Source organism: Littorina saxatilis, linkage group LG2, assembly GCF_037325665.1.
Source record: "Littorina saxatilis isolate snail1 linkage group LG2, US_GU_Lsax_2.0, whole genome shotgun sequence".
In the NCBI taxonomy this organism is placed as follows: domain Eukaryota; kingdom Metazoa; phylum Mollusca; class Gastropoda; order Littorinimorpha; family Littorinidae; genus Littorina; species Littorina saxatilis.
In genome coordinates this window covers 28525414-28544034 of record NC_090246.1, presented here as the reverse complement: position 1 = coordinate 28544034, position 18621 = coordinate 28525414, and the positions used below count along the sequence as shown (strand labels likewise).

The 18621-nt window shown below is 45.3% G+C and overlaps 1 protein-coding gene across 1 annotated transcript; it reads right to left on the bottom strand.

Moving 5' to 3' along the window:
• Window positions 1–9670: 9670 nt before the first annotated feature.
• LOC138958671 (probable N-acetyltransferase 16) lies at window positions 9671–18537 on the bottom strand. Its single transcript, XM_070329898.1, has 2 exons — window positions 18190–18537; window positions 9671–12997 (listed from the first exon to the last, which is right to left on the bottom strand). The coding sequence occupies exon 2, from the start codon at window positions 12947–12949 to the stop codon at window positions 11927–11929; it is 1023 nt and encodes a 340-aa protein (XP_070185999.1). The 5' UTR covers window positions 12950–12997; window positions 18190–18537; the 3' UTR covers window positions 9671–11926.
• Window positions 18538–18621: the final 84 nt, after the last annotated feature.

Here is an 18621-nt window from a genome sequence, read left to right as displayed (position 1 = left end):
CGCGCGCGCAAACACACACACACAAGCACACGCACGCACGTCACACACACACACACAAGATGGTGGCGGTGTTTGAACTGCGATGGCGTGTAGCGTGTCGCTGTCTTCTCTGCGTGATTTTCGACGTGACTCTAGGGATCCACTGCTTTTGAAGGTTTAGTGACCACCCCAGCTAACATTCCCATAAATAACGACGTTCTGTCTGATAATTTCATTGACCAAATCGTCTGCTAGCTAAAGTGTGAAAACTTTCTTTCACATCTCGCATCATCGTCTCTTTTTTCGTCACCATCTTGAAGCTCGATAAGATTCGTTGCATAGGCCCAAAAAAGCGACTTGGCTGAAAGAAAGCGCATTAATTCTTATGCAACACACGGCCGCGGGTGTGTGACGCAGCGTGACGGACTGACTGACTATTAGGGTTTAACGTCCTCTTAGACCAACTGGTCTATATTGGGACAGGTATTGGTAATACGCTGAAGATATGGTGTGATACTTTGATTCGAACAAGCCCGCTGTGGCTGTCTTCTTCGACACACCAGCATTGGGTTTGTCTCGTCAAAGTATCGAAATACGATCATGATAATCAGAGACGAGAGATGATGCATGCGTGTCTTCGTGTTTTCCAAGCCCTGAGACTTTCGCTGTGAACGTGGGATTTTTTCGTGCGCATGTGTGCACACTGGGGTGTTCGGACACCGAAGAGAGTCTGCACAAAGTTGACTCCGAGAAATAAATCTCTCGCCGAACGTGGGGATCGAACCGACGCTGATAGCGACCAACTGGCTACAAAGCCAGCGCGCTACCAACTGAGCTACGTCCCCGCCCCTAGCGTGACGGAGCCTTGGTCAGTCAGCTTATTGACTGTCGTGTCACAAGGACACGCTGGACTGTGTGCCGGTCCATTCGGATTGTCGGTAGCGGTCTGATCCTGACCCAGTTCAGTTGTGTTCGAACAAAACTTGTGGACTGGTTAGTTTTGTTCTGGTTCATGCCCAGTTTTGTTAGTACACGTGGATATGCCTTGCACAGTTGCGTTTGAACAAACCATGCGATGACAACTGCCAAGATTACCTGTTGAAAATTTTACCTGCGCGGTCAAAATAAGGTAAGTCTGAATCATACGATGATATGGCTAGACCTTTAGTACGGCAAAGAAAGTTAGGACGGAATGTCACGAGAATGAATGTTTTGGTCAGGGTGCACAAAACTACTTTTTCTAGCTCTGTTTCTGTTGTTGTTGTTGTTACATGTTTTTGTTTTTTTACAACAGCGTTTCCTTTCTTTTCACTATATTAATTCTTGTCTTCGTCCATTGGTTCTTTTCAACTGCATACAATCCAATTCCCGTCCGAATCCGTAAAACACTTCATATCAATCAATCAATGAGTCTTATATCGCGCATATTCGATTGTCCAAATTATCGCGAAGCACGTCAAGATACATGCATACCCTCCCCAATCACATAATTCACCTCCCCCACCTTTTAAACGGAGACAGACAGTATTCTTTAGATTTGAACAGGAAATTTTTTTCCACCGTACACTCGTTCATTGAACGTTCAGGCCGCTTTGGGCAAACCAGAATAAATGCTCTACAAGCCGGACAACAGCTTTAACTTTTGCACATCTCCTACCCATTCCTCTTCTTTTATTCATCTTCTTTCCCTCCATCCTTCCTTTTACTGTCTTTCTTTATAATTGTAACCGTGTGCCGAAACACTACGATCACCTCGGGAAGCGAAGTGCAATCAAACAGGATTGAAAATGTTAGGGCTAAATTCTTAGCCCTATAAAAACTGTTATGCAAACCCGAAGGTTTCCATGAACATACAGACAATCGGAAACCACCAGACCCCATCACAAACAGAACTCTACAATCCACAGGTGTTGACGTTTAAAGGCCAACAACTCGGGTGCAGAGTCTGCTGTGAAAGGAGCGGTAGCCTCCCCTGTCACAATCGCCCCCGTTTGAAATGAACTTCGTCCCGAAGTTCCGAACCGGGGGACCACTGTCCATCCCAAGTTCGCAGAATGGGAACAGCACGAAAATGTTCAGTGGTCATATTATGCCATTACCTGAACATATCATGCCGAGTCCCATCCCTGCTCGCAAGCGCCAGATGTAACCGTGTGCCGAAACACTACGATCACCTCGGGAAGCGAAGTGCAATCAAACAAGATTGAAAATGTTAGGGCTAATTTCTTAGCCCTATAAAAACTGTTATGCAAACCCGAAGGTTTCCATGAACATACAGACAATCGGAAACCACCAGACCCCATCACAAACAGAACTCTACAATCCACAGGTGTTGACGTTTAAAGGCCAACAACTCGGGTGCAGAGTCTGCTGCAAAAGGAGCGGTAGCCTCCCCTGTCACAATGAAACACTACGATCACCTCGGGAAGCGAAGTGCAATCAAACAGGATTGAAAATGTTAGGGCTAATTTCTTAGCCCTATAAAAACTGTTATGCAAACCCGAAGGTTTCCATGAACATACAGACAATCGGAAACCACCAGACCCCATCACAAACAGAACTCTACAATCCACAGGTGTTGACGTTTAAAGGCCAACAACTCGGGTGCAGAGTCTGCTGCGAAAGGAGCGGTAGCCTCCCCTGTCACATAATCATTATGCAACGTTTATTACGTTATTAATAGATTTGGTTTATTGAGACAAATTGTTCAGCCGTTACCGCCTTATACGTTGTACTGTCATGCAGGAACACCACTATAAGCTTCTAGCTTGTTGCTGTTTCTGTGAACTTTGTATACATGTCATGATTGTAACCTTTGTTAAAATAAACTTATGTTTAAACCAATCCAATATTTTTTTCATATTTTTCTTTTATAATTATAGTTTTGCCTATTTTTTTTTTTTTTTTACAATTAAGGAACAATCAATGGTAAATATGATTATTTTTAATGGTTTTAATTTTATTGCAGATTTTTATTTACTTCCAGTAATGAGCGCCACAAAAAGAAATTTAGACCGTGGATGGATCAAGTTCAGATGTGCTTCAGACCACCATTCCAAAGACTGAACACAAGAATTAAGTGAACACTCAAGCGCGCACACACACGCGCACACACACACACATCACACACACACACACGTACACACACACACACACACACACACACACACACACACACACACACACAGAATGCGAATCGTATCACTAAGACATTTATCAAAAGCGGTCACTACAATCAATCACTTATCTTTACCAACCTTGTGATCAATTTGCAACATCAACATCAACTTTTGACACAGAAAACAATAATCATATCTCTCCACAACCCCACAAAAGATCAAAACCACGAAGCAAGTAAAAGACAGAAACATTCTCTCTCAACAAAATGAACAAGCCTGAGCTAACAAACAACCAACAGAAATCAAAAAGGAAGAGGCTGAACTAAAGAACTTTCACAGTGACAACTGGAGTGTTGTTTGGAGTTGGCGTGTGCTGCTCTACTTGGTGGGATTGAGTACAGACTACTGGGCTCACTCCGGCATCATGATACAAGATACAAGATACAAGAAGATACAAGAAATTTTATTGTCCTCATCAATACAAGGAAATTTGGCATGTGTGTGGCAAGACATAATACACTGATACATAGACATTTACAAAGCAACAACTGAAGTTCAATACCAACACACCCTTACGCACACATACCCACTACTTCAGACACACAGGCTACATGTGCCCCTCGGACGTACGCAACCCACAATTCACCCAGCCATACAACTCCACATGCACTTACTCATTCATGCAGCACTCTAGCGCCCGGCCATGCACAACTCACACACTGGAACCCTCGTACGGCTACATATGACACCCGCACAAACATTACAGCCTCAAACATCGTACTAGATCTACAACTAACAAGCATACATCCACTATCAAACACCGAATACATCATCACACATTACATCATAACATATTGCATTATAACACACGCACAAACATTACAACTAACAAACAATCATACACTATCAAACACCAAATATATCATCGTACATTAAATTACATCATACCCCCCCACCCCACCATACATTCACAATCGACACAGAATACATCATCATACATATACATTACATCATAACCCCCATACATACGCAATCAACACATAGTACATCATCATACATTACATTACATCATAACCCCCCCCCTCCCCCCCCATCATACAAAGTAAACAGACGTCAACATTTCACTCTTACCCCCCCCCCCCCCCCCCCCCCCGCCAAACACACGTCCTCTACTCTACCATCGCTCACACCTACTACACATCACCCATAGTCCTCCAAGTCACAGTTCACAGCACTCATTGTCCTTCCGCAGTCACAGTTCACATCACCCATAGTCCTCACAGTCAAATTTTACAGCACTCAAGTCTATCTAGCATACTGTCACATTCACAGGGACTGGTTGTAGAGTCGTACAACCATCGGGAGGAACGAGTCCCTCATCCGGTTCGTCCTGGCCCGCCAGCACCTCAAACGGCGTGATGACTCACGCGTGGGCTCGCACGATGCGAGCGCCTGGTGCAGAGGGTGGCGGTCGTCAGAGCGGATCATGCTCAGCTTCTTCAGCGCCACACTCGGGAATCGAGTGCTGAGAGGCTGAAGCTCAGAGCCAATGATGGAGCCTGCTCTCTTCACAATCTTCTCCAACCTTTCCATGTCGCCTTTCTTTGCACTGCTGTGGTAGCAGAGCTGGTTGAAGGAGACGACACTCTGAATAGTCGCCTGGTAGAAGAGGTGGAGGATCTGTGGGTCGACGTGGAACTGCCGCAGCTTCCTCAGGAAGAAGAGCCTCTGGTTTGCCCGCTTGCACACGGCGTCCACGTTTGGCGACCAGTCGAGCTGGTTGTCGATGATGGTGCCCAGATACTTGTAGGTATCCACCATCTCGACTGGTTCGCCCTTGATGATGATGGGGTCGGTGGCGGACTTGGTTCGTCGGAAGTCCATGATGAGTTCCTTCGTCTTGCTCACGTTGAGCTCCAGGAAGTTGTCGTCGCACCACTGCACCAGCTCCTCCACTGCGTGTTTGTACGCCGATTCGTCGTTCTTCAGGATGAGACCTGACAGGGATGTGTCGTCTGCAAACTTCAGCAGCAGGTTGACAAGATCCCTGAGGCGACAGTCGGCGGTGTACAGCGTGAAGAGCGTGGGAGACAGCACGCAGCCTTGGGGGGCGCCTGTATTGGTGGCGACAGCCTCGGACAAGACTTGTCCAATACGGACCCGCTGGGTTCGCTTCGTAAGGAAGCTGAAGACCCAACTGATCAGCACTGGATTGACGTCGAACTCCAGCAGCTTCCTCATCATGAGATGAGGCTGGATGGTGTTGAAGGCGCTGCTGAAGTCGATGAACAGGACCCTGGCGTAAGAGGAGGGCTTCTCCAGGTGGGCGGAGACGTTGTGGACGAGGGTCAGGATCGCATCTTCAGTACTCCGGTTGCGGGTGTATGCAAACTGAAGAGGATCCTGATGGTCCTCTGTCTCCAACCTCAGCCTCCGAAGGACCAACTTCTCAGCGCACTTGAAAGGGATGGAGGTGAGCGCTACGGGCCTGTAGTCGTTCAATGTCAAGGGATTGGGCTTCTTGGGTACAGGAACAATGATGGAGCTCTTCCAGATTGCAGGGATGGTATGTTCGTCGAGGGACCTCTGGAAGAGCTCGCGGTAGACAGGGGCAAGGGAGTCTCCGCATTCTCGTAGAAGCCTGCCAGTGATGTTGTCTGGGCCTGCGGCACTGCGTGCCTTGACCTTCTTGAAGGTCGACCGGACTTCGTCGGTGGTGATGATGATGGGCGTGGACGGGCGGCTGAGCACCTCCTCCATGACTTTCCGTTGTTCTTCGCTGAAGTCACGCTGATCGAACCGGGCATAGAAAGTGTTCAGCTCGTCTGCCAGCTTCGCCTCATCCGTCGTCTTGAGTGGGACTTTCTTCGGCTTGTAGCCGGTGATGGTCTGGACGTCCTGCCAGTACTGCCTGGAGTTGCCCTCTCTGAAGTTATTCTCCAGCTTGGTCGCGAAGCGACGTTTGTCCTCTCTGATCTGCTTGGTAAGTTGCCGCTGGACAGCCTTCACCTCGTCGCGGTCACCGCTCTTGAACGCCTCCCCCTTCCTGTAGAGCAGCCTCTTCAAACCCGGTGTTACCCAAGGCTTGGTGTTGGGGTAGACTGTGCAGGACTTGGTCTCAAGAACAGTGTCCGCGCAGAAGGCGATGTACGCCGAGGTGACGTCGGCTGTCGCATCGAGGCTGGGATCAGAGAAGATGCTCCAGTCTGTAGACTCAAAGCAGCCGCTAAGAGCCTCTGACGAGTCACTGGTCCACTTCTTCACCTCTCTCACGATGGGCTTCTCCCGCTTCAGACGCTGTCGGTACGTGGGCACCAGCTGCACCATGTTGTGGGGGCTCCTGCCGAGGCCAGGGAGTGGCTTGGAGCTGTAGGCGCCGCGGATGTTGCCGTAGCACAGGTCGATGGTCTTGGTCTTGTGAGTCAGACACGTGACGTACTGCTTGAAGTGGGGGAGCGCTCGATTCAGCTTGCAGTGGTTGAAGTCCCCGAGCACAAGGCAAGGGGCGTCGGGGGACTGCGAAGCCAACCTGTGCACAACCTCCGCCACCTTGGAGCAGGCCACCTTCGCATCTGCCTTGGGGTGAACTATGGCCTGTGGCAAAACTGTCGTGGTTTTCAAGGCTGTGAACGCTTTCAGGCGGAGTTCGAGCAAGGTACGCATTAAAGTCAACGAAATACGTGTAGTTGTACGCAAGTTTGGCTCTGACTTTATTAGCAGGCGTGAAAATGATGTTTTTGTTTTATCATGATTTCGCCCCGGGCCGTGTTGGCTTCGTCGTCACACCGAATGGATAATGTACACCCCCTTTCACGACTATAGTAAATATGTGACGTCACTTCCACGGGCCTATTATATGTGGAGTAAGCCATCCCTGTATCTCGATCCGTGTATAAGCCCTGCCCTGCATCACTTCAGGAATGTGAAACAACACACATTCGCTCTGTATTTTTGTCTCATAAGAAATGTTATGCAGTGGAACCCCCCTTTTTGTGTGTGTTCATAACCTCTGCCGGTAAAGTTACCACCATTTTAAGACTTCCTCCTTTTTAAGACCTGATTTTCTCAGATCTTTGGAGGTCTTGAAAGGGGGGTTCCACTGTATCAATGTCCTAATTGCTTTCTCTCTTGATCCAGTACAGGGCGGTCGATCGGTGCACAGTGATAGTGGCGGGCGTGCTGCTCGTGCTCGCGACAGCTGTGCTGGTGCTGCAGTCACGGAAACGGCGCGACCTTCACCCACTGGATGCTGCGGCTGACCTTCAGTGGCCTGTGGGCTTCAGCTTTCTTGTTCTAAAAGCAGGTAAATGAAATTAAGGGTAATTGATTCCTCTGTCTTAGTTCGTGGGTTGTCCTTTCGTTTTCAGTACTGCAGGGAAGTCGAGGCAGTGACTTGCATGACTGAACGTAATTTTAGTTCGGGTTGTAATTCTAGACGAATACACTACACGCCTTCACTGACTCCACACACACTGACACACACACACTGACACACACATATATCTCTCTCTTTCTCTCTATCCCGTCTCCGTGTCTGTCTGCCTCTGTCTCAGTGTCTGCCTCAGTGTCGGTCTGCCTGTCGATCTCTCTCTCTCTCTCTCTCTCGCCCGCTTTCTCTCTCAGTCTCGTGCTTGCTGAATGAGTTCAGTTCGGGCCTGCTTTCCCTTATGTTTCTTACTTCGTTCTAGGCTTTCAGTGTCTCACCTCTTCTTTCATTTTCTTCTTCTCTCGTTCCTTTCCAATAGGTTTCCTGGTCCTGTCGACGGTGCGTCTTTTTTCTACTATGGAGTGTTCTTCCCTGCTTCGTTGTATCTGTCCTGGTTCTCATCTCTCCTGGCCCGGCTGTGTTTACTGAGCTGTTTTGTGTCTTGATCCATCGTTTGCGTGGACTGGTGCGACCTGTGGCCACCTTCTTGCAACACTGAGTGATGCTGTGATGAGCGAGTGTGGATCGAGTGATGGTTTGGGGTATCACCTAGTATAGGTGTTGGACGAGCGAGTGCTTGTGGATCTGTCTATAACTACCACCCGAAGTACCAATAAAAAGCTGTCCTTTTTGACATAAAAAGTCGTCGTCAAATGTGATTTATTGAGGATCTAACTGTGGCCACTTTCTTGCTGGACATGATGTGATGCAAGAGTGTGGGTCGAGGGATTGTTTGGGGTGTCACATGGTATAGGACGATGTTGAACGACTGAGTGCATCATGTGGCTTGTAGATCTGTCTATAACGATCACCCGAGGTACGAACCAAACTGACTGGTCCAAGTTTAAAAGACATATAGGCCTATAGTCGTCGTTGAATGCTATTTATTGAGGATCTAACTGTGGCCACTTTCTTGCTGGACATGATGTGATGCAAGAGTGTGGGTCGAGGGATTGTTTGGGGTGTCACATGGTATAGGACGATGTTGAACGACTGAGTGCATCATGTGGCTTGTAGATCTGTCTATAACGATCACCCGAGGTACGAACCAAACTGACTGGTCCAAGTTTAAAAGACATATAGGCCTATAGTCGTCGTTGAATGCTATTTATTGAGGATCTAACTGTGGCCACTTTCTTGCAACAATATGCTGTGATGAGCGAGAGTGTGGATCGAGTGATTGCTTTTAGGGTGTCACCTAGCAGTTGGACAAGTGAGTGCTTGTGGATCTGTCTGTAACGACCTCCCAAGGTACCAACCAAAACTGGTCCAAGTTTTAGACAGGTGTCGTCATGGAAATGGGATTTTATCATTGAGGAACGAACTGGATGATCATCAGTACCCGGGGATCATAATGGACATGTGGTTGTAATCAAGAGGTGGTCGCCATCGCTGGTTTGATTGCACAATGTTTGCTATGCTAAGGTGGTTGCACAGTATGTAGTCAGTGTAACACTGTGTGTCCATGTGCGTGTGCTCGCGCGCGCGCGCGTGTGTGTGTGTGTGTGTGGAGGGGGTCTGTCACAGTGTATGCGTTCGTGCGTGTGTCTGTGTTTTATTGTGTCGCTGTGAGAGGGAGAGAGAAGGAGAGCAACAGAGAGAAAGGGCACATCCGTGCCACGTGAGATGTACAAAAATAAAATACAATTACTCAAGAGGTCTCTTTTTTTTTTACAGAGAAATGCTGTTTGTTTGTATCCGAATGAACAGTCAACTCGTTTTCAGAGGTGAGCATGTACTAAATGTGTGACTCGGGGACCTTTTTCTGTTTTAAGTTTAGTTGAAACAAAACAATAATGTTCACAACTGAATGTCAAACCAAACACCGCATCTACAAAGGGGGACGAAACGTATACTACATCTTTAACCATGTAGTAGGTGCGGCATATAAAATGTAAGCGCAAACATGAAGCACGCTGCAATTTATAGATCACTTTGCCAATTGTGGGTCATCAATTTTTGACTCACGTTTGCAAAAACGTGGTCCGTGTAACACACACATAGCCTACACACACACACACACACACACACACACACAAACGTTTGTCTTATGGTTGTTTGTGTGTTTGTTTGTTTGTCAGTTTGCGCATGAGCGTGTTTGCATTTGTGTGTGTATGGTAATCTAAATACATAATGGCATAAAGGCTTAGATATGGACAACTTTATTACCTTGACGGAAAAGTTAATTTGTCCCTGTAGGTTTTCTGGGTAACCCTGAGAGTTTGCCTTGTAAAAGTAGAGAAAGAACATCTTGAAACAGTTCGTCTTTTAACACGATGTGACATCACTTCCATGCGGCTTATTCTGGAGTATGAACCCTTACATGCCATTTCACCCAAATTAGAGACTTATTATGGTCACGCACTTCTATCACAAATGTAAGTACATGTACTTGGTCAACAGGTATTCCTCACCCACCCACCTACTGAAGCACCCTCTGAAAGCATGGCAATAAATGTCACAATAAATAGCAAAACACCTTCAAAGGCCTTCCGATTACAATCTCTTTTTCGCCACAAAAATCTAAACAATAAGGTATTGACTTCATTCAAAACACAGTCAGGTAATACAAACGCTTGCATAATATACACAAATTGTGAAATTAAAAACGTTTTCACAATACATATTTTCCCTACAATGCTCAAATTTCGCTTCTCCCATGCACAAATCAATCGCTTAATATTCCTTATTCTTCCAGTCCAGTTATCTTCTACCAAAGAAGCACTCCTATCATTACAAAAATATACACCCAAAATCTTCAACTTTTTCTTCCAAACAAAATTATAAAATGTTTCATCACAATGTTTCCTACTACCCAACCACATCGCCTCAGACTTTAAAAGCATTCTTTCTTTATTTATTTGGTGTTTAACGTCGTTTTCAACCACGGTTATATCGCGACGGGGAAAGGGGGGGGGGGGGGGGGGGGGGGAGAAGCCGCCGGGGATAGAGCCACTTGTTAATTGTTTCTTGTTCACAAAAGCACTAATAAAAAAATTGCTCCAGGGGCTTGCAACGTAGTACAATATATGACCTTACTGGGAGAATGCAAGTTTCCAGTACAAAGGACTTAACATTTCTTACATACTGCTTGACTAAAATCTTTACAAAAATTGACTATATTCTATACAAGAAACACTTAACAAGGGTAAAAGGAGAAACAGAATCCGTTAGTCGCCTCTTACGACATGCTGGGGAGCATCGGGTAAATTCTTCCCCCTAACCCGCGGGGGGCCATAAATATATAAGTAAAAAAAAAGGTTGCAGCAGTCTGCATCCAAATTGCAACTGAGGCTCAAAAAACAAAACAAGAAGGGCAAAGCCCATACGACTCACATGCTTGACCTTGACCTTTACATGACCTTGACCTTCAGCTAAACCTAGCAATGACATCATACACTAAGAACTGCTTTACACATTTTTCCTACCAAAATACATGTGACCTTGACCCAAGGTCAAGGTCATCCAAGGTCATGCAACACAAAGCTGTTAATTCAAGACATAGGAAGTACAATGGTGCTTATTGGCTCTTTCTACCATGAGATATGGTCACTTTTAGTGGTTCACTACCTTATTTTGGTCCCATTTCATAAGGGTCAAAGTGACCTTGATCTTGATCATATGTGACCAAATGTGTCTCATGATGAAAGCATAACATGTGCCCCACATAATTTTTAAGTTTGAAACAGTTATCTTCCATAGTTCAGGGTCAAGGTCACTTCAAAATATGTATACAATCCAACTTTGAAGAGCTCCTGTGACCTTGACCTTGAAGCAAGGTAAACCAAACTGGTATCAAAAGATGGGGCTTACTTTGCCCTATATATCATATATAGGTGAGGTATTAAATCTCAAAAACTTCAGAGAAAATGGGAAAAATGGGAAAAATAGCTGTTTTTTAGACAACATTTATGGCCCCTGCGACCTTGACCTTGAAGCAAGGTCAAGATGCTATGTATGTTTTTTGGGGCCTTGTCATCATACACCATCTTGCCAAATTTGGTACTGATAGACTGAATAGTGTCCAAGAAATATCCAACGTTAAAGTTTTCCGGACGGACGGACGGACGGACGCCGGGACGGACGGACGGACGACTCAGGTGAGTACATAGACTTACTTTTGCTTCGCATGTGAGTCAAAAAGCAAAAATCTGTGCAGTTTTCTCTCTATTATTGCTGCTGCTATGTGTACAGTGGTACCTGCGATGAAAGGACACCCTTGAGACCAGCCAAAAGTGTCCCTACATTGCAGGTGGCCTTTCATGACAGGTACACTTTGGTAGAGATAATATAAAAAGGGACAAGCATAGGGGTCCTTTTAAGGAAGGTGTCCTCTCATGAGAGGGTCCACACATCGCAGGTGTAGCAAGTACTAGCATATGACTTTGTTCAAACCTGAAAGTCACTGCTTATATTCCATCTCAAGTACACTCATCTTGGTAAAGGGAAAGTCTGAGCGTGTGTTTGGATAAACACTACTCAAAGCTTCCATCTCAGCATTTAACTGTCGCTCAAAAAAAACATGAAAATAAGCTTTGGATGGTTTTAGGGTGTTGATCAAACGCAGGAAATGCCATTCTAAGTGTTTCTGCACTTCCTCACTTGAATCGGCAATTCCTGTGGCATACATATCCACTAGGTAGCTCACCCCAACTTGGTTATAGAAATAACTTCCACAAGAGAACAGCAAATCTTTGGCTGAATACTTTTCAGGACTTTCAGAGGACAAATCTGTGCCAGCTCCAGACACAAGAATTGCACGTTCGTGTGTACCGCCATGAAGAATGAAACGTGCATTTTCCTCCATTATTCTGAATGGCTTCAACTCGATCAGTACTCTCCCCTCAGGAAAGAGGCAATCACCAGCAACAGACATAAGGAGCTGCAGCTCTTCCTCAGAGGTCAGCTGGTGGATTCCTTTCATGTCTGCTGCCGTTTTGGACAGGTCCGATTTCCTAATAGCATCCATGTCTACCGTGTAGGCTGCACTCTCCCTGGAGTGGACCATCTGATACTGCTTCAGCAGTTTGTCCCCGTAGTTTTTCAGGTTGACATTGTTCAAAACCATGGCAATATTGCAAAGGCCAGAGCCGCGGAAGGTTTCAAAGACCTTTTTTGTCGCACGCCCGTAAAAGCCTCCACCTCTATGACCCTCCAGAATCCGCCCTCCAGATGTGACAAGGGTGTGTCCGGCGTCCACAAGTTGACAGCTGAAGAAGCCTACAACCTCGTCCCCTTTCTTCAACACATAACCAGTGGATCCTGGCCCTTGTGTGTAAGATGTGTAGCAGTCTGCCAGGTAGTCCAACCCATGGTAGTTTGGGTCAATTTTAAGCACAGCTTCTTTGTCCAGCAGTGTAGCTGGGCGTACCTCTTCTTCCTCACTGCCTGGGCAGGAGCTTTGGGCGTCTTGTGAACTAGCCATTCTGCTGAACTTCAAAGCTGATCGTATGCTGATTTAGAAGTCTGGTCCCTGAAACAAAAGGAACACATTCAAGTGAAATAGACATGTATTCATTTTCAGAAGCTTTTAAACCCAGTTCAAGCTTATCCCTCAGGGTTAAAGGGCAGCTGTTGGGTTGTGGCTCTCAAAATCTGTTCATCAGAATGAGTTCTCATGTAACTGAAACTATACTTAAAAGTTACTTGGTGATTTTAACAGCTTGATAACACAAGTCCGAAGATTTTAGACATGCTGCAATGTCTTTAGTCGAAGAAAGTTTGCATTCTTGGCTGAGTCAATGCAGCCCGCTCGAAAATTACTTCCCTTGGACGCGTGACGTCAGCCGAGGAATCGGCCGGGTTGAACGGCGCTCTCTTTATACCGTGTAGTGAGCGCAATCGGGTTGTCTAGTCAAGCCCTAAAGCATACTTCACGGGTAGGTGAAGAGAAACTTAGGATGGGGTGTCTTCTCCCAGGCCAAAATTTCGCAGTAAAAAACGGAGTTTATAAAGTGTCTTCCGTCCCCCTCCTGCTTTTGTTCAGGTGTTCCCACTTGAACCCTGTTTTTGTTCAACTTATTGGCATATAATGTCACGCGTCGAGGGACACAAACACACACACACACTCACACACATGCACCCGCAAACACAAACACACACCACAGGTGTAATCACACACATACACAAACACACACACACACATACGTGTTATCACACACACACGCACACATACGTGTTATTACACACACACACACACACACACACACACACACAAACACACACACACACACACACACACGATAACCATCACAATCACAGTTTGACAAATTCATCTTTGATTTTTTTGCGGCCGAACCCCCCACCCCCATTTTCCACACTAGATCCACTGTTTCATCTTTGTCTTCGTCTCTTTTCCCTTTATCTTATCTCGTCTACCTACTTGAGTGAGTAACTGAAGAGGTATTGTCATTATCTCTTTCCTAGATTTTCCCACCGACAGAGTTGGTTTTTGTCTTAAATTCAGTACCTCACACGTACACGGTAATTGGCGTGACACCTCAAGCGGACCTTCTTCAGTGTAAAGTGTCTGCTGACCAGGGACACGAGGGTCTGTGGTTGAGCAACTTTATGGTTTAACCGGGTGGACTGGGGGAGTAGCAACAGCATGTGAACCACTTTAGAAATAACTTGTGAAGGTTGCAGTTGGTCAGATCAAAGAAGAGAAGATGGGAACATGGGTCCTGAGAAGATACCACCACCCTAATACTTTACTTTGTGCAAGAATCAATCACGCGTACAGCATTACAGATGCCCAGCTGTACACTGCATTGTACTGTAAACTTCGCAGCGGCCTTATCGGGTTCCTCGGATGACGTCACTGCCAGGCTAACGCTGCGGCGTCTCTTCTTGTGCTGGCAGAGTTGTCGGTCGCGGATTTTGAGTCGTTTCGGCCTGCCAACTGCTTCGTTTTCTTGCGGATTGTGAGAACTAGCAGAAAGTTTCACTCATTTTCATGGTTTCAAACTAATGATAAAAGTATCTTCTTCTGGACCAAATCAACAGTCTTTAGTTGAATCAACTCGGAAAACTCTTAAACGCGTGTTTGCACGCGACTCCGAGCATTTTTGAGGCCAGGCAACCCGACAGCTGCCCTTTAAGTATTTCAAAGAAACTTTCTACAAGTCTGATCATACCACAAGTCCTTATGACTGAGGTCACCTGATGATGGGGTTACAACAAAACAAGTTCAAGACTCTGAGTCAGTTTTGTGTTTGTTTGTTTGCTTGCTTAACGCCCAGCCGACCACGAAGGGCCATATCAGGGCGGTGCTGCTTTGACATTTAACGTGCGCCACACACAAGACAGAAGTCGCAGCACAGGCTTCATGTCTCACCCAGTCACATTATTCTGACACCGGACCAACCAGTTCTAGCACTAACCCCATAATGCCAGGCGGAGCAGCCACTAGATTGCCAATTTTAAAGTCTTAGGTATGACCCAGCCGGGGTTCGAACCCACGACCTCCCGATCACGGGGCGGACGCCTTACCACTAGGCCAACCGTGCCGGAAGAGTCAGTTTTGTGGTGAATATTCCTTTCCACAAGCCTATCTAACCAGTAGTCATCGATCATTGCTTCATTTGACACGCGATCATACATGTGCGGTGACGGCTGTGTTTTTAGACATATGACTAAGTGCCACAAAAAGCGGACAAAGGGGCTAAAAAATAAAAGTTGACAAACAAGACTGATATTGTTTGTTTGTTTGTTTGTTCGTTCATGGGGTGAAACTTCCACAGCTTTTACGTGTATGACCGTTTTTACCCCGCCATTTAGGCAGCCATACGCCGCTTTCGGAGGAAGCATGCTGGGTATTTTCGTGTTTCTATAACCCACCGAACTCTGACATGGATTACAGGATCTTTTTCGTGCGCACTTGGTCTTGTGCTTGCGTGTACACACGGGGGTGTTCGGACACCGAGGAGAGTCTGCACACAAAGTTGACTCTGAGAAATAAATCTCTCGCCGAACGTGGGGACGAACTCACGCTGACAGCGGCCAAGGCTGGATACAAATCCAGCGTGCTACCGGCTGAGCTACATCCCCGCCCACTGATATTGTGATCTTTGCTAAGACAACAGATGTTGGAACCCAATTATGAAAAGAAAAGACAAATGCACTGAAATTATTTCACAAACAAGAAGAGCAAACGCTCGATCGAGTCACTTTCGCAGTTCTGAATATTATATGAGGCATCAGATGGACAGGAAGAAATTGCTATTCACAACACAATGAGTCACGTTCACATAAAATTTGAGCCCGGTCACTTTTATAGTTTCCGAGAAAAGCCCAACGTTAAGTTGTGTGTTGCCGAACAGAAAAGGCTAGTTATCTCCCTTGTTTTTCTGATAACGTTCGTAAAAGGCTACAGATGTAAATACTTTGATGTAAAGAATAATCCTACAAAGTTTCAATCACATCCGATGAACTTTGTCAAAGATATAAAATGTCTAATTTTTCCTTTGACGCTGACCTGTGACCTTGAAAAAGGTCAAAGGTCAACGAAACCATCGTTAAAGTGTAGAGGTCATTGGAGGTCACGACTAAACAAAATATGAGCCCGATCGCTTTGATAGTTTCCGAGAAAAGTCCAACGTTAAGGTGGTGTCTACGGACGGACGGCCGGCCGGCCGCACGGCCGGCCGGACAGACTAACACTGACCGATTACATAGAGTCACTTTTTCTCAAGTGACTCAAAAACGGGAATTTTGTTCGTTAATATTATTCAACATGGCACTGAGACGTAGCATTCAGGTTATCTCGCACGTTTCTGAAGCTAGGGCTTTGAAACTTGGCACACTACCAAAGTATGGTGACGCCCAGATATGGTACAGATCACATTAAACCACATTGAATTTCAAGGTCACAGCGAGGTTACATTTTCTTTCCAAACTGGACAATTGTCGTTGTACGTCTTACAGTTACAAGTTTTAAAGCTAGATCAGTTAGACTTTACATACTTTCAGAATGTTGATGAAATCTTAACAAAAGTGACCACCTGGTTAATCTTTCTAAAATGTCAAGGTCACAGTGGGGTCACATTTGGTTCAAAATTTGGAATAGTGTCAATTTATTCAGAGAGTTTATTTTATAGCACAAACTTTGAAAATACAGACATGTTTAGTGTATGATGACCTCTACACGCGATTACAGTTTAGGTTGAAAAGGTCAAGGTCACAGCAGGTCAAACATAAAGATTTGTCATTGAGGATTTCTCGCATGTTTTTGAAGCTTGGGCTTTGAAACTTGGCACACTTCCAAGGTTTAATGACCCCCTTGTGTGGCGCAGGTCGCATTAAACCTCATCAAACTCAAAGGTTAAAGTTGCTTTCCAAATTGGAAAATGTTCGTTGTCTTACATGTTTTAAAGCTAGAAACATTACACTTGAGCTAACTTTACATACTTTTAGAATGTTGATGACATAAAAAGAAAGTGACCTGGTTAATCTTTGTCAATTTCAAGGTCATAGCGGGGTCACGTTTGGTTCAAAATTTGGAATATTTTTATTTCGTCAATACGTTTATAGCACGAGCTGTGAAAATACACACATTTCTAGAGTATGCTGTCCTTTACACAAAAAACGGAAGTGAAATGCTTATGGAACGCTTTGCCAGGCAGTGTGTCGTTATTACGAGTAATTCAAGTTATTTTCGCTGCCCTTTCTTTCATTTAGTTATCGATTTAAACTTTTGTTCAATAAAAATTTCAAACATACTCGAATTTCTAAGAAATGTCAAAAAAGATAGAAAAACATCGAATTCTACCGATGTCGCTAAGCATTACGTGACTTTTAGCGAGATCAGCGAAACGCTAGAGGAACTCCACCCTGTTAGATTCCCTGTACAAAGAGAATCCCCCATACAGGAACTCCATCTACAGTACAGGGAATCCTAAAATGCAACTGGCTGTTTGGCTGTATCAGATAATCATATTGCAATCATGCCACGACTTGATGAAGGAGAGAGACAGCAAGCGATTGGGATGCTTAGAGCTGGCCAAAGCATTGAACGTGATGAACACTGAACGTTTTCCGAAATCATTGCGCTTGGACTCGGTCACTTTTTTTGAAAAATTGTCATTTCATGATGTTCTATTCAAAATCAATAAAGCGAAGGTTTATAAACACTAAAATGGCCAATAAATAAAATATTCAAACATTGAAAACATTCAGCACTGAGTTGATTTTTTGTGATTTTTTAAAGTTCAGTTTGCGGAATTTATGCCTCTCGGTATACGATAGAGCCCATCACGGCATCAGCCCCACTGGGCACTTCATGTCACTGAAGTGCCCGTGGGATAGGAGGACTTCGGACCGCTTGTCAGTTCCGCATGACATTGCGCGACGTATTCAGAGAAATATGGTCTTGAACTTGAACTTGAACTTGAACTTGCGATGTTTAAGGCCTTAGGCCTGTTCATCGATCCTGTCGAATAGTACTCCAATAACACTTTTGTTGGTGGCATGCGCGGGCGGTTATTGGTAGCACGTTGGTGAGAATTTCTCTGGTCTGTCTGCCCAGAAATTGTCCAGCCTTCCTTTGAAACTGTTCACTGATGGTGCTGTCACAACTGTTTCTGGCAGACTGTTCCAGTCTTGTCAATCACGATGTGTGAAAGAGGGTAAATGTGAGGTTATTTCAGCAGCAAAATGAAAACTGACCATGAAATCAGTTGCTCGATATTTCCAGCAGGAAACTGCATCCATCTTATTTGCCATTTTGGAGCGGTACTACTTGTCTCCGAAAACCCCCGAAAACCCCGAAAACCTCCGAAAACCCCCAAAAACCTCATCAGAAATAAGAAAATTCGTCCTTAGATCGTGTTTTGTTACATAATTGTTTGCAATCATGACTTATATTTGCAACTTTCACAGTTCATGGCTTTATTTTCGTGTTTGTGCGAGGATTTACGAAGGAACGGAAGCACCAATCACATGACGTCATCAATACTTGTGCTTTCGAGTAACAAGAGTTACCTCCCTTGCATTGAAATTGTTGAACCCGGCTCTCAACACAAATATAAGGGTGCATGTAGCATGCATCAGGCTTACTTTTCACAGGCATGTCCAATACTTCACTTTGAAGATAGATTT

Bases quoted from the DNA above. Each gene is read 5' to 3' on its own strand.
- LOC138958671 (XM_070329898.1), bottom strand. From the start codon at position 12,949: ATGGCTAGTTCACAAGACGCCCAAAGCTCCTGCCCAGGCAGTGAGGAA.